The sequence below is a fragment of the Gekko japonicus genome, unplaced genomic scaffold (genome assembly GCF_001447785.1).
Source record: "Gekko japonicus isolate JY-2015 unplaced genomic scaffold, Gekko_japonicus_V1.1 scaffold111, whole genome shotgun sequence".
NCBI lineage: Eukaryota > Metazoa > Chordata > Lepidosauria > Squamata > Gekkonidae > Gekko > Gekko japonicus.
In genome coordinates, this window is record NW_015171505.1 from 1,886,867 (window position 1) to 1,899,596 (window position 12,730).

General features: G+C 51.8%; 1 protein-coding gene across 1 annotated transcript in view; it reads left to right on the plus strand.

The window, feature by feature from the left end:
• RHCG (Rh family C glycoprotein) overlaps positions 1-12,391 on the plus strand; it is a 43,874-nt gene extending 31,483 nt beyond the window's left edge. Inside the window, exon 10 of the mRNA XM_015419247.1 lies at positions 12,320-12,391. Coding sequence (XP_015274733.1) covers positions 12,320-12,391 — 72 coding nt within the window. The remainder of the gene's footprint in view (positions 1-12,319) is intronic.
• The last annotated feature ends 339 nt before the right edge of the window (positions 12,392-12,730 follow it).

A 12,730-nucleotide genomic window follows, 5' to 3' on the forward strand; every position in this document is an offset into this window, starting at 1 on the left:
CCCCCCCCCCCCCCCCCCGCCGGGCCCGGGGAACACACATACTGGGACAGGTGGTGCTCTTTCCCCCAGACCTACCCTCCACCCTGAAATGGTATAGTGAATACCGACCAAGGCAGAACCTCCAGCCCAGCCTGGGGTCCAGGGAATGTCCACATGGCGACAGGTGGTGCTCTCTCCCCGGGCCCACCCTCCACCCACAGGCAATGTGACTACTAGGCAGGACTGACCCCTCTGCCCTGCCCAGTTCCTTGGGAACACCCACACAGGGACAGGTGGTGCTCCCATCCTGAGTCCCACCGTCCACCCTGAAACGGTAAAGTGATTACCAACCAGGCAGATCCTCCCACCCAGCCCGGGGACTGATGAACACCCACATGGGGATGGGTGGCGCTCCGTCCCTGGGCCAACCTCCAGCAAGGCGATAACCGGGCAGGACCGACCCCCCCCCCCGCCGCCTGGGGCCCAAGGAACATACACATTGGGTCGGTTGGTTCTCCTTCCCACAAGCCCACTCTTCACCATGAAATGGTAAAGTGATTTCCAATCAGGACCAACCCCTCCCAGCAGAGGTGGCCTTTTCCCCACCCAGGCACCAAAGGATGCACCCTGTGGGCCACATGCCGGGATCACCCATAGAGGAAGAGGAGAAGAAGGAAGGGGGTGCATGAGGAGGGAAGATCGGAGACCGTGGTCTCAATCCACCCCGTCCAGAAAAGGGTTGCCCAGCATGGATAGACTGACCTTCAGAAAGGACAGTTCATCCACCCTGGCCAGGTCTAGTCAGAATCGATGTGGACAAAACCCAGATGGGAGAACACCCGCTTGCTCTGGACACTAGCGGGAGGGCAAGAGAGCAGATTGGTGGCCACACTGGCAAGATCTGGCCATATGGTGGCCTTGCGTGCCCAGTACTTGAGTGGATCTGAGTTGGCAGGCTCGGGGGGCTCAGACCATCACTTTGGCAGAATCCTCTGCCATCGCATGCCTGGTGCCCACACCAACGCTCCATACCTCCCACTTCACAACAGACATCCAGAACTTCTGAGTCTCATTCCCACATCTCCTCTCAGTTCTGCCCCCCTCTCTCCATGACCTTGCCCTCCTCGCCACCCCCATCCCCTCTTTTCCTGCTCTCCCCACTCCTTCCCCTTTCCCTCCTCAGCTTCCCCCTCCTTGTCCTCGTCCTCCTCCACCTCGTCATCTCCCACCTCCCTCAGCTCTCTCTGCCCCCAGCCATGGTGTTGGAATCACCGCACCCGGCAGCACAGTTCACGCTTCCACTGATGAAGCTGCGTGTTTCAGAGGGCAATGCTTCCCTTGATACGGGGGTCACACATGCATGCCAGCTTGAATTCCCACACCTCAAAAAGTGGATGCAAGTGCTCCTCGATGCCTTTGCGCAACCTGTTGACCAGGGACCTGACTCGAGGGAGAACCTCGCTTCTTTCAGGGCGTAGCTGCAGCATAGACTCCATTGCCTGATCTAGTTCATGAATGAGAGGGATGACTTGCCCCAGGCTGGCTGTGTGAGCACAGAGCACATTGGTGGTATCCTGAAACAGTTTCAGGATGCACACCATCTGGGAGAGGGTCAGCCAGTCATTGGAGCTGATGCTTAGCTCGCCCCCCCCCCCCCCCTTGGAGGACACGACGTCCTGGAGCACACTTTTCTGCTCCACCAAATGGGCAATCATGGCGTAGGTGGAGTTCCACTGTGTGCCAACGTCCTGGAGGAGGATGTGCTCCATCTCATCCCCCAGACCGTGCTTCTCGCTCAGCAGCCACAAAGCATTGATGCTTCTTAAGAAGTGCCCTGCCAAGCACTGGCAGTTCTCCAGTAGGGAGCTGATCTTGGCAGTGGCCTCTCCAGCCACATCATTATTCCCCAGGCCCAGGGCATGAATCACTACCAGGTGAATCTTGTGCACCATACAAACAATATTTCTGAGTTTGGCTTTTTCGGCGGCCTTACATATGTTTGGGCCACCATCCGTGACCAGATAGCCATGGGTGATCTGTTTCACCACAAACCAGGTCCTCAGGCTGTTTAGATATATTTGCAGCCATGTGCTTCACATCCATACCCTGAGCATGGAGGAGCACCACCTTGTAGCTGGACGGAGGCATGCTCATTCTCACTTGGGGTGGTGTGGCCCCATGCCCACCCCAGAACTTCTCCAGTTGCCACCAGTGTGTGGTGAGGGAGAGGTATCCATGGTGGTGGCTGCTCCAAAGGTCGGCCATCGGGTGGACAATTCACCCTTGTGCCTTGGTTAACTTGGCTTTCACCAGACACACCATGGACTGATACATGGCGGGCAGCACTTGCTGGCTCATGGTCCTCCTGGAGGGAATGGTGTACCAGGGGGGCATGCATTACAAAAGCCCCCAGAAGCCCGCATCCTCCACCAGAGAGGGCTGGCCATCCAGGGCAATCATCCACCCCATGGGCTGAGCAATTGCTTCATGAGCCCTGGCCCTCATCCTCCTTCCAGGTGTGGGGGAGGACCCCAGGAGCATGATCTCTTGAAGGGTGGCTTGCTGGGGGAACCCACAGCAGGGGCCGAAGACCCTGCCTTAGTAACCTGCCCCTCCTGGCCACCCTTGTCAACTTGGAGTGTGCACTGCACACCTAGTGGCAGACTTTGGGGGTCCACACTCTGGTGGTGTCAAACCGGGGTGCAACCTATGCAAGTGCCTCTGTAGAACACTTGTGATTAAGTGATGTGGGTCTCTCCCCTCTCCGTACAAACACTTGCCCTGCACACCTGGCACTCGACCACACAGGAATCACTGGGCGGGATGCGGAAGTAAGTTCACGCAGCAGACTGCAGCTGTGCCCCCATGTCCATCACTGGGGTGCTTTTCAGACCCTGGACTGATGGGGGGGGTGTCCTGATGGACAAGGGACAGGTGGGGGATTGTGACCAGGAATCCCCAGGTGAAGAACAGGATGATGCGCTGTGCCCATCGTCACCACTCTCACCACTAGCAATGGCGGTTTCCTCCCTCCCACTTCCACTTTGCCCCCATGACCCATCCGGAACCAGTGGGAGCTCTCAACCGGTGACCAAGACCAGCCCCATGGATGCTGCAGGGAAAGCTGATGCAGAGGCCACTGACAGTGACACTTAGGGATGAGGGCACCGGTGTGGGAGAACGCGGTCGTATCCCACCACCTGTGTTCAATGTGGCCAGTCTTCCCACCCAACTGCGTCCATGAGCACAACCCCTTTGGGCCCCTCTCATGTCCCCACACTTCAGACTCAGGTAGAAGGGGTGGAAGAGTGGTTGCTCAAGGTGCGGGGAAAGGCTGCAATGGTGGGTAGTTTGGAAGCCTCATTGGCAGAGAGTCGACCCAGCCAGGGAGAAGGGTTCCCCCCCCTTTGAGCAGGGGCAGTACAGGCAAGCCCCCAAAACCAGCAGTCGGAGACTTGACCCACCCAGGGTTACTTTCTGTGGGCAGAGGCAGTAAAGGCAAGACTCCACAGCCAGCAGACAGGCCAGAGAGGGAACCCCCACTTCAGAGACACAGGTGACCTAAGCAGGAAGGTGGGGGGTTGCTTTGGGGAAGAGCAGAAAGGCAAGCCCCACAGCCAGCAGGCAGAGGAGAGAGGGTAAACGCAAGACAGGAGCCCCAAAAGTGCTTGGCTGAGTCGGGGATCCCACTTCAGAGACTGTAGTGAACCTGGAAGAAGGGGGGGGGTTACTTTTGGGAGCAGCAAAAAGGGAAACTCTGCATCCAGTGCCAAGGGGACTTGGCAAAAAAAAAAAAAAACCCACTCAAAAGTGGATTGAAAGTGGGTTGCCAGCTGGCCAGGGCAGGGAGAGAACTCCCAGGGTCACAGACTTCAGCAACCCAGGCAGAAAGGGGTGGAGGGTGCAGAAAGGGAAACCCCACAGCCAGTGCAAAGGGGACTTTGCCACCACCCCCGAAAGTGGTTTGAAAGTTGGTCAGGGTCAGCCCCCCTTCCCCTGGCATCTTGTGGGGCTGCCGTCTCAGTTGGCCTTGCCTGCCCAGTCAACGCCCCGCCTGTCCCCTATAGCACGCTGCAGGGGTCTCAGAAATGGTCAGGAAAGGAGGTTAAGGCACCACCCTTTGCCTGTCCAAGTGGAGCTCTTAATGCCTCCCTTCATCTTTCTCGCAGGACAGTAGTCACCTCAGAGTCTCCCACTCCATCTCCTCCTCGACCTCCTGTGTTCAGCTCCTCATATCCCTCACCCACCTCCCAACTCCGCCCCCAGTTCCCATCCCCATGTGGCCCTGCCTCCACCTTTAAGCTGGGATGTGGTTCTGGCTCTTTGGGTTGGGGCGATGCTGTCTGGCCCCATCACTGCCTCACAGCAGCCTTGCTTTCCTGCCCCACAGCCCTTTCCGTTTCAGAGCCCACCTGGCCTGGTGCTCCACCGCCGGGGCCTTGCCATTGCCCACGGGGCCACAAGCGGGCTTGGGCCATCCCTGACCCACAGCTCCTCCTCTGCCATCACGCAGGCTGCTGGCGGGCCGTTCTGCCAAGCCCGCTCCCACAAAGACCCAGTGCTGCCGCTTAGACCTCCTCCCACCTGCTCCTGGGCAGCCTCCGCATCCCAGGTGAGATTGGGAGGCTGCTCCTTTGGGGGGGTTGCTCTTGCTGGGCAAATGAGATGGCGCTGGGTGAGGGTTGGCCTTGGGCAGAGGGGCACCGGGACAGTCACCAACTGGCAAGGGAAGAGAAAGAGCTCCCAGGTCAGAGACTTCAGCAACCCAGGCAGAAAAGGGTGGAGGGTGCAGAAAGGGAACTCCCACGGCCAGTGCCAAGGGGACTTTGCCATCCCCCCAGAAAGTGGTTTGAAAATGGTCGCCAACTGGCAAGGGGAGAGAAGGAACTCCCAGGTCACAGACTTCAGCAACCCAGGCAGAAAGGGATGGAGGGTGTAGAAAGGGAAAACCCACGGCCAGTGCCAAGGGGACTTTGCTACCCCCCAAAAGTGGTTTGAAAGTTGGTTGCCAACTGGCCAGGGGAGAGAGGGAACTCCCAGGTCATAAATTTAAGCAACACAGGCAGAAAAGGGGTGGGGGTGGGTGGGTATCCTTTTGGGATGAGCAGAAAAGTCAAGCACCACAGCCAGCAGGCAGAAAAAAAGAGCTGCTTGCAGAATCCACAGAAGGGGTGGGGTAACTCTGCTGTTTGATTTACCAAGGAAACAGGCAGCACCAAGTCAAAACAAAAATGTGATGTGACTAGTCTAGATAAATTTATGCACAGCAAAAAGCCAGCACTCTAATACAACAGTCTAACTAACTCAGACTAAATTCTTTTTTTTTTGGCCCCCCAAAGGGGAATTTTTTATTTGCATTTCTATAAAACTACAACAGAAATTGGGAAGGGAAAATTCTACATCTAAAGTAAAAAGTAAAAAGAACCTAACTAAAACCCCAAGTGTGGAGGTTTTACAATGCTTAAAACATAGTTATTACACTTATTCAAATATTTTCAAACATGAAGAGTGCCCGCCAATCATCACTTCTGTTGACAAAACCAGCTTATCAGACTAGGCAGAAAATAATTCCAAAGCTAGAACACACATAAATAAACACAGCCCTTAAGAAAAATTGGCATCTCCTTTTACGCTTTGCTCCCCCCCCCCATAGGCAAAATCTTTAAAACCAATGTTCCCTCAGCAAGAACATTACAATAATTTATCTTCTTCCGTCTTAGATGTATCTTCTTTTTCCAATTAACTTTTAGCTTTTATAAGTCCGGATCTGTCCATTCATGATATAAACCAAGTTCCTTTTTCCAGGGACATCTTCGCTTCCTTAAACGTCTTAAATCAAAAGAGTCCTTCCTTTTGTTGCATTAAAAACACATTCATTGAAGAATCCAACCTTTCTGTTAGCAAGCAGATCTTATGAAGTTGGGGTAGTGAGCCCTTTACTCCAAAAAACCCGCTTTTCGATCTGCTTGCCAATCCAACTGCAAGTAAACTAAACTTTAGAATCTCCTTAATATTCATAAGTCTCTATGATCAAAGTGCGCACCAAATACTGTCCCTTTAAAAATATAGCCGCTTTTAGTACAGATCCAAGTCGCTACTCCACTTCAGCCACCAAAGGGCCCGCGATTCACTTTAGAGACAGAATCTATGGTTAGGTCACATGACCTAGCTTTCTACTGTTCTCCTTCCTGAAGAAAGCATTGGTCCCGCCCGGTATTCCCTCTAAGCTGAGTTAGTGTGAGCTAGCTCACAGTTTTTTAGCCTCCGGCTCACCCATTTTTGTCATAGCTCAGGGAGGATGGCCCAAGAGCAAACTAATTTATGCAGCAGCCAAATCACTCACTCACAACTTTAATGCCAGTGGCTCAAAAAGTAGAATTTTTGCTCATAAGACTCCACAGCTTAGAGGGAACATTGGTCCCGCCTCCCTCTTCGCCTCTCATCGCCATCTTTTGGGGGTGTTTACATTAGCTGAGAAAAAATGCCGAAGTCTCTAAGGTCTGTTTAAACGCTCATCTTTCTTTCAGAAAAACTCTCCGCTACAGTCCATCGCCGCAATTTGATCAGTCCCTCCAATCATGCTTTCGCATTTGCTTAAAATGTCAGGAGATAGGGCGTCCCCTCCCCCCTCCGCTTATAGTATGGGGACTTCACATCTAGGCTTTGGTGTCTCGTTTCAATGAAAACTCACTCATCAGTCCTTGAATCGATCCACCAGGTCCCGAGACGCCCCCTGGGATCACACCAGGCATAGAAAATCGCTAAACCTCCAAGCGCTTGTCCCGGTGGTCACTTTGAATCCAATACTGGGAATCAGGGCAGGACCTCCGGGGCAGAGAGTAGACCCCCTGTACTGGCTGACGGCCGGAGGTAGGGCTCTCCAAAGCCCCCTGGCTAGGAGCCCATTGCCTATGGGCTCCATGGGGAAGCGTGTACAATCACGCTACCTCCTAATCCCCGATTCATGGCACACGTCTCTCGGAGGAGCCATCGTTGAAGTGCCAAAGACCGGAAGCCTAACTCAAACTAAATTCATACAACCACAAGCATAAATGAAATATATAAAATGAATATCAGATAGAACATGCATGTAAAACATGTTAAATCCTATAACAAATCACATCTGTTCATCTTTCACATCTGTTCATAATGTGAAAGCAAAACACTTCAACCCCAGTTTCCCACCCTTCGCATAAAAGAGAGAAAAGGGAGTGAACAAAGCATTGCAGCAGTGGAACTCAGAAAAAGGGGGGAAAGGGCAAGGAAAGGGAAGGGGAGGATGCTTTTCTTCTGGTGGTTTGTATCATCACCAGGAGACTCAGCAGGCTTCTCCACCCACCCACCCATCGACCCCAGTAAATTTTCCCCCCACTCCAAGCCCACCCCAGACAGTCATGCACTTCCAGGGAATATACAAACCCTCACATTCCAAGGGAGAAGGATGGACGTCTCTGATTGAAAATTGGAGTTGCCTGTCAGCCTTGGATACTCACTATCGGTCCCTTGACAGCTGGAAAATCCCACCCACACCCACTTTCTCCTGCGAAAGTGCAGGGGTGGGGTTTCTCTGCCGAGAATGCCCAAACGCTTCAAACTGGTCCAGCCAAGCCTTGAACCAGGCGAAGTTCGGGCTGGATTTTAGCTCAGAGTTCAGGTCTGTGCCCATCCCTAATAGTAGGTGATGTGAAAGACCTGAGTCCCTGAAGAGCTGCTGCCAGTCAGAGTAGACCTTGATAGACCCGTAGTCTGACTCAATAGAAGGTAGCTTCCTGTGCTTTCATGTGTGTCTGTCCCCTACTTAGCTGATGGAAATGTCTTCAGTTATATCCCCAGAATGCAGGGAATGTCAGCCAACCAATGAAATGCTAAGATACTTCAGTGTGCAGTGGTTAAGTGCGCGGACTCTAATTTGGGAGAACCGGGTTTGATTCCCCACTCCTCCACTTGCACCTGGCTGGATGACCTTGGGCAAGCCATAGTTCTGATAAGGGCTGTTCTTGAAAAAGAGCAGTTTCTGTCAGAGCTCTCTCAGCCCTGCCTACCTCACAGGGTGTCTGTTGTGGGGAGGGGAAGGGGAAGGAGTTTGTAAGCCTCTCTGAGACACCTTTGAGTAGTGAAGGGGGGGGTATAAATCCAATCTCTTCTTCTTCTTCTTCTGCAAGCACAGGGCAGCAACAACCTTAGGCCTTGCTCACACATCAGTTATGGCCTCAATAAGAAATCTCTGTAGACAAGAGCCCTTTTAGGACTTAACAAACCCGCTTAAGCTAGTGAGAGAGTATAGCCCTTATGCCACTAGATGGTAATGTTGCCTGTCAGAAGCTTACTGAAGCAGGCAGCCCCTAGAATTTTGTGGTATCTTAGATAGTTGCTAAGATTTCTTTGTGATTGGGCTGGCCCTGGCTGGGTAAAAATACTATAAAGCCTCTGTATAATCTGTCACAATCTTTCTCTTGGGAAAATTATGGACAGTCCAGCTTTTCATCCATTGACAGGGCCTAATGAGTCAGCCCTTCGATACATCTAGCTCAGTATCACCTGTTCTGACTGACAGCTGCTTTCCACAGTCTTAGGCAGACCAAGATCTTTTCAAATGGAAACATGGAAATGCCAGGTCTGAACCTGGGTCCTTCTAAATGCCCTTGACCATTGAGGATCAAACTAGATAATATATTTAACACAAGTTCCCCTAACCTGTTTGGCCCAAGTCACAGCATATTTCATTGGGTTTCCCCACTTATTACAAAGGAAGATCCCTGAAATATACTGGGTTCAGACCTGTAGAAGTGATCGGCTCATAGTTTATTAGTGATTCATCAAGAGAAAGAAGAAGACTGCAATCCCTGGCTGAAGCCAGGTATTTATGCCTGAAACGGATTACACCGGGGAGCATCTTGTTGAAGTGCACTAGGACCACGTTGGAGGTGAGCAGGTCCTTGACAGCCCAAAATGTGGTAGCCTGCTTCTGCTCCCACACCCAAGGGGCTTTTCTATCGAGAAGGCGGTGCAGGGGCTCGGCGATTGCAACCTTGTGGTGCAAGAAGGAATGATAGAAGTTCAGCAGCCCCAAGCAGGCCTGGAGTTTCAGCTTAGAGGAGGGGGTTGGAGCATCAACGATGGTGCTGACCTTGTCAGGCGTCAGATGGATGCCTAGAGCATCCACCGAGAACCCCAGGAACTTGACTCGCAGAATCCCCAGGAGGCATTTTTCCCACTTCACCTTCAGTCCTGTGGTGTGGAAACGTTGCAGGACGGCGCACAGGCTCTTGGAGAAAGTCTCGGCTTTGGGAGCAGCGATCAAAACATCGTCGAAGAATGGCTGGATCCCCGGGACACCTTTAAGGAGACAGTCCATTAGATTTTGAAAGATCCCCGGGGCCATGCTGACCCCAAATTGCAGCCGCCACACCCGGAACACACCCCTGTGTGTCACGATGGTCTGGGCCTCTGCGGTGTCATCGTCTACGGGGAGCTGCTAGTATGCCTGGGCCAAGTCCAATTTGCCAAAAACCTTCGCACCCGCCAAGGATGCCAAAACATGGCTGACTACTGGAATGGGATAAGCGTGGTCCTGCAGGGCCTTGTTTATGGTGCACTTATAATCCATGCAGATACAGACGTCCCCGTTGGGCTTCACTGGGGTGACGATGGGGGTCTCCGAGCGGGCATGAGGCACTGGCTCTAAAACCCTGTGCACTACCAGGCAGTCCAGCTCTCCATCTATCTTGGGCCGCAACGCAAATGGGACGCGCCTGGCCTTCATACAGATGGGGCGTACAGCTGGGCCGAGGTCTAGGGAGACCAGTGGACCGGTGTAGTGACCAAGCGTCCCATCAAAAATGGCCGGGAACTCATTGCACATGTTGCTGAAGTTCGTAGGCCGCACGTGATGCACCCCCATCACCCCAAACCTCAGGGGAGCAAACCACGACAGACCCAGTAAACTAGTAAGCCGCCCTTCCACCACCACCAAATCTGAAAGTCCTTCAAAGTTCTTATACTGCACATGGAACTTGCCCCACCCTTTAATGGCCACCGGGTTCTTTTGGAAGTCTCTGAGGGTGAAGCCTGCAGGTTCTAGGTGGGGACCCCCTTGTGGGCAGAGCCTTCTGAGAGTCTCTTCTGAGATGATGGAGATGGAGGACCCTGTGTCCAACTCCATTTTGCAAGGGGCCCCCTCTAGTAACACGGTTACTTTAATTTTGTTAGGGGTGTCCTGGGGCAAGTGTAGTACCTGGTGTTGGTGGACGGCTGTATTGTGGAGCTCTGTGGATTCCTGGTGGGCAGATGGACGCCGCCGGTTTCCTCGGGAGTGGCAGGCTCGTGCGATGTGGCCTTGTTTTCCACAGGTTCGGCAGATTGCATCGTGGAAATGGCAGGAACGTTGTTCGTGCTCTTCTCCACAGCTGGTGCAAGGTGCTTGAGCGATGGTCTTTGCGGGCTGTGGGGTGGTCGTGGATAGTGGGCACGAGTCCCGGCGAGCGGGGCAGCGTACCTGGAGTATTTCTTCCTCATCTGAGGCGTCAGAGACCAGGGGATGTGGAGGCCTGATGCGCAGAGTGGGTCTGGCGATCCTGTTGTGCCTTTTCAAAAGCGGCGGCCATGCGTTGTGCCTTGTCCAGTTTGAGTTTGTTGGTACCAATGAGTTTGCAGCGGAGTTTCTGTTCATGGACGCCCCAGACAAACTGTGTTAAGAGGGCATTCTCAAGATCTGGGAATTCACAGTTTATGGCCAGCCTGAGGAGATCAGCCATGAAGTCGGTGGCCGCTTCACCAGACTTTTGGTGGTGCACCAAGAAGTCCATGTGCTTCGCCATCTTGGTTGGTTGAGGCGCGAAATGGCCGGTGAGGGCCTTGACAAGTTCATTGTGAGTGGCTGCTTCAAGGGTTTTAGGAGCGATGAGGCCCTGGGCTAGGCGTAGTGTGGCGATGCCGCATGTGCTGAGCAGAAGCGACTTCTTCTTGTCGGCGTCATCTATGCCTTGGAATCGAACAAAGTACTTCAGCTGCTTTACCCACGCTTCCCAAAGCTCAGGGTGAGTGGGGTCGAATGCAAGAATGACTCCCGGAGTGGCAGCCATGACCCATGGAGCGATGTGAGGCGCGGAGTCCTGGAGATCGTTGCGTGGTGCAATGCTGGAGGCTGGGTCAGGCTCGTTCATCGGGATCCCATCCTCGTCACCAGTGAAATATACTGGGTTCAGACGCGTAGAAGTGATCAGCTCATAGTTTATTAGTTATTCAGCAAGAGAAAGAAGAAGGCTGCAATCCCTGGCCAAAGCCAGGTATTTATGCCTGAAAAGGATTACACCCAAAAATATCCCACTCCCAACGATAGGCTATTTACACTCTTTTGTTTCCTAATTGGTTTACTCTAGGATCCTTGTCTCCCTACTGGTCCATTCTAAGATCCTAGCAATCTATTGTTATGGATCCCAAGCTCAGACCTTTTGCAAGGGCAGTTCAGGCTCAATATATAACAACCCCCGAACAGGAATACAAATGATAAATTGGTGATAACCCTAGATCTCTATTATGCACTTTTTGAAGCCTTTAGGAAATCAGTAGTGAAGACAAACTTTTAGGATCAAAACAGACATGATAAAGAAATCAACCCAACATCCCTTCCCCCTCAAAGTGCTAATAATAGCACAGAGATCTTGGTTTTCAATTAGTGATCCTCAGTAGGAAGAGGGGGAAGTACAGGATTAATCTCCCTCTCTGCTCCCCATGTGCCTTCAATCTGAATCCTTTTACAGATAAATGGATCTTCATCACCTTTTAACCTATATAAGGGCTCGAACACACATGATGCTGAGAGTTCAGTTAACAGAGAGCATACAGCATTTCTCTGTCTCTAAAAATCAGGGGCATGCAGGTCGCCTAATATGAAACAGATCCAAATCATGAAGGGATTGGTGGTTTAAGACCCTCTGAGCCTGTTTTTCTGACCATACAGGTATCTGTGTTTGTTCCAGTGGGGTAAATAGCAGTGCTGTGGGGCTTTTACAGTGCAGAGGAGAAGATAATGTTTAATCCCCCCCTTCCATTCAAATTCTATTCTTGATCACCTGTGGCTGATTTTTTAAAATGGAACAGTAAATGGTCTGTTCGCAGAACTCCTAGCCTAGACTTAATAAACCTTTGTTTATAAGAGGATAGCTATTGCTTGCCACTAGGTGGTGATGTTGCCTGTCATATTAAGTCTTCCTAGTGCTTTCCTGCTAGAGTATCCCCTCTGTGGTCTTCTCTGCCTGCAGAGACACAGAGGCTATGGCTAAAACAATAACTCTGAAGGAGATGCTATTTACCTTATAGATGTTTTCCTTTCTCTATGAAGGTGCTTGAGGATGAGGAGAATAGCCTGTATTCAATGCAGGATTCCACTGGCAAGTCTGTGACCAACTCCTAATCCATTTTTGCAATCACAGCCAAGTTTTAGAGCAGGTACAGTTTCTTTTTATTCATGTATCTGCTGCTTTCTGGTTTTGTTTCTTTAACTTGCCAAGTTCCATATGATGCATCAGTCCTTAAAATGTAGGCAAACCTCTGTATTTTGAAACCAATGGCCCCATATCTGGTTGATTTTGAAGATTAACAGCCAATTTAACAATAATGTCCCTGCTTGGTCTTGGATTTTGTTGAGCATCCAAAAGAAGGGAGTTCCACAGTTATGGGGCAGCCAGTGTCCCTCTGCTTTTCCTTTGCTGAGCAGATTTCCTGATGCCTTCCCAAAGGTTGCATTTACAAA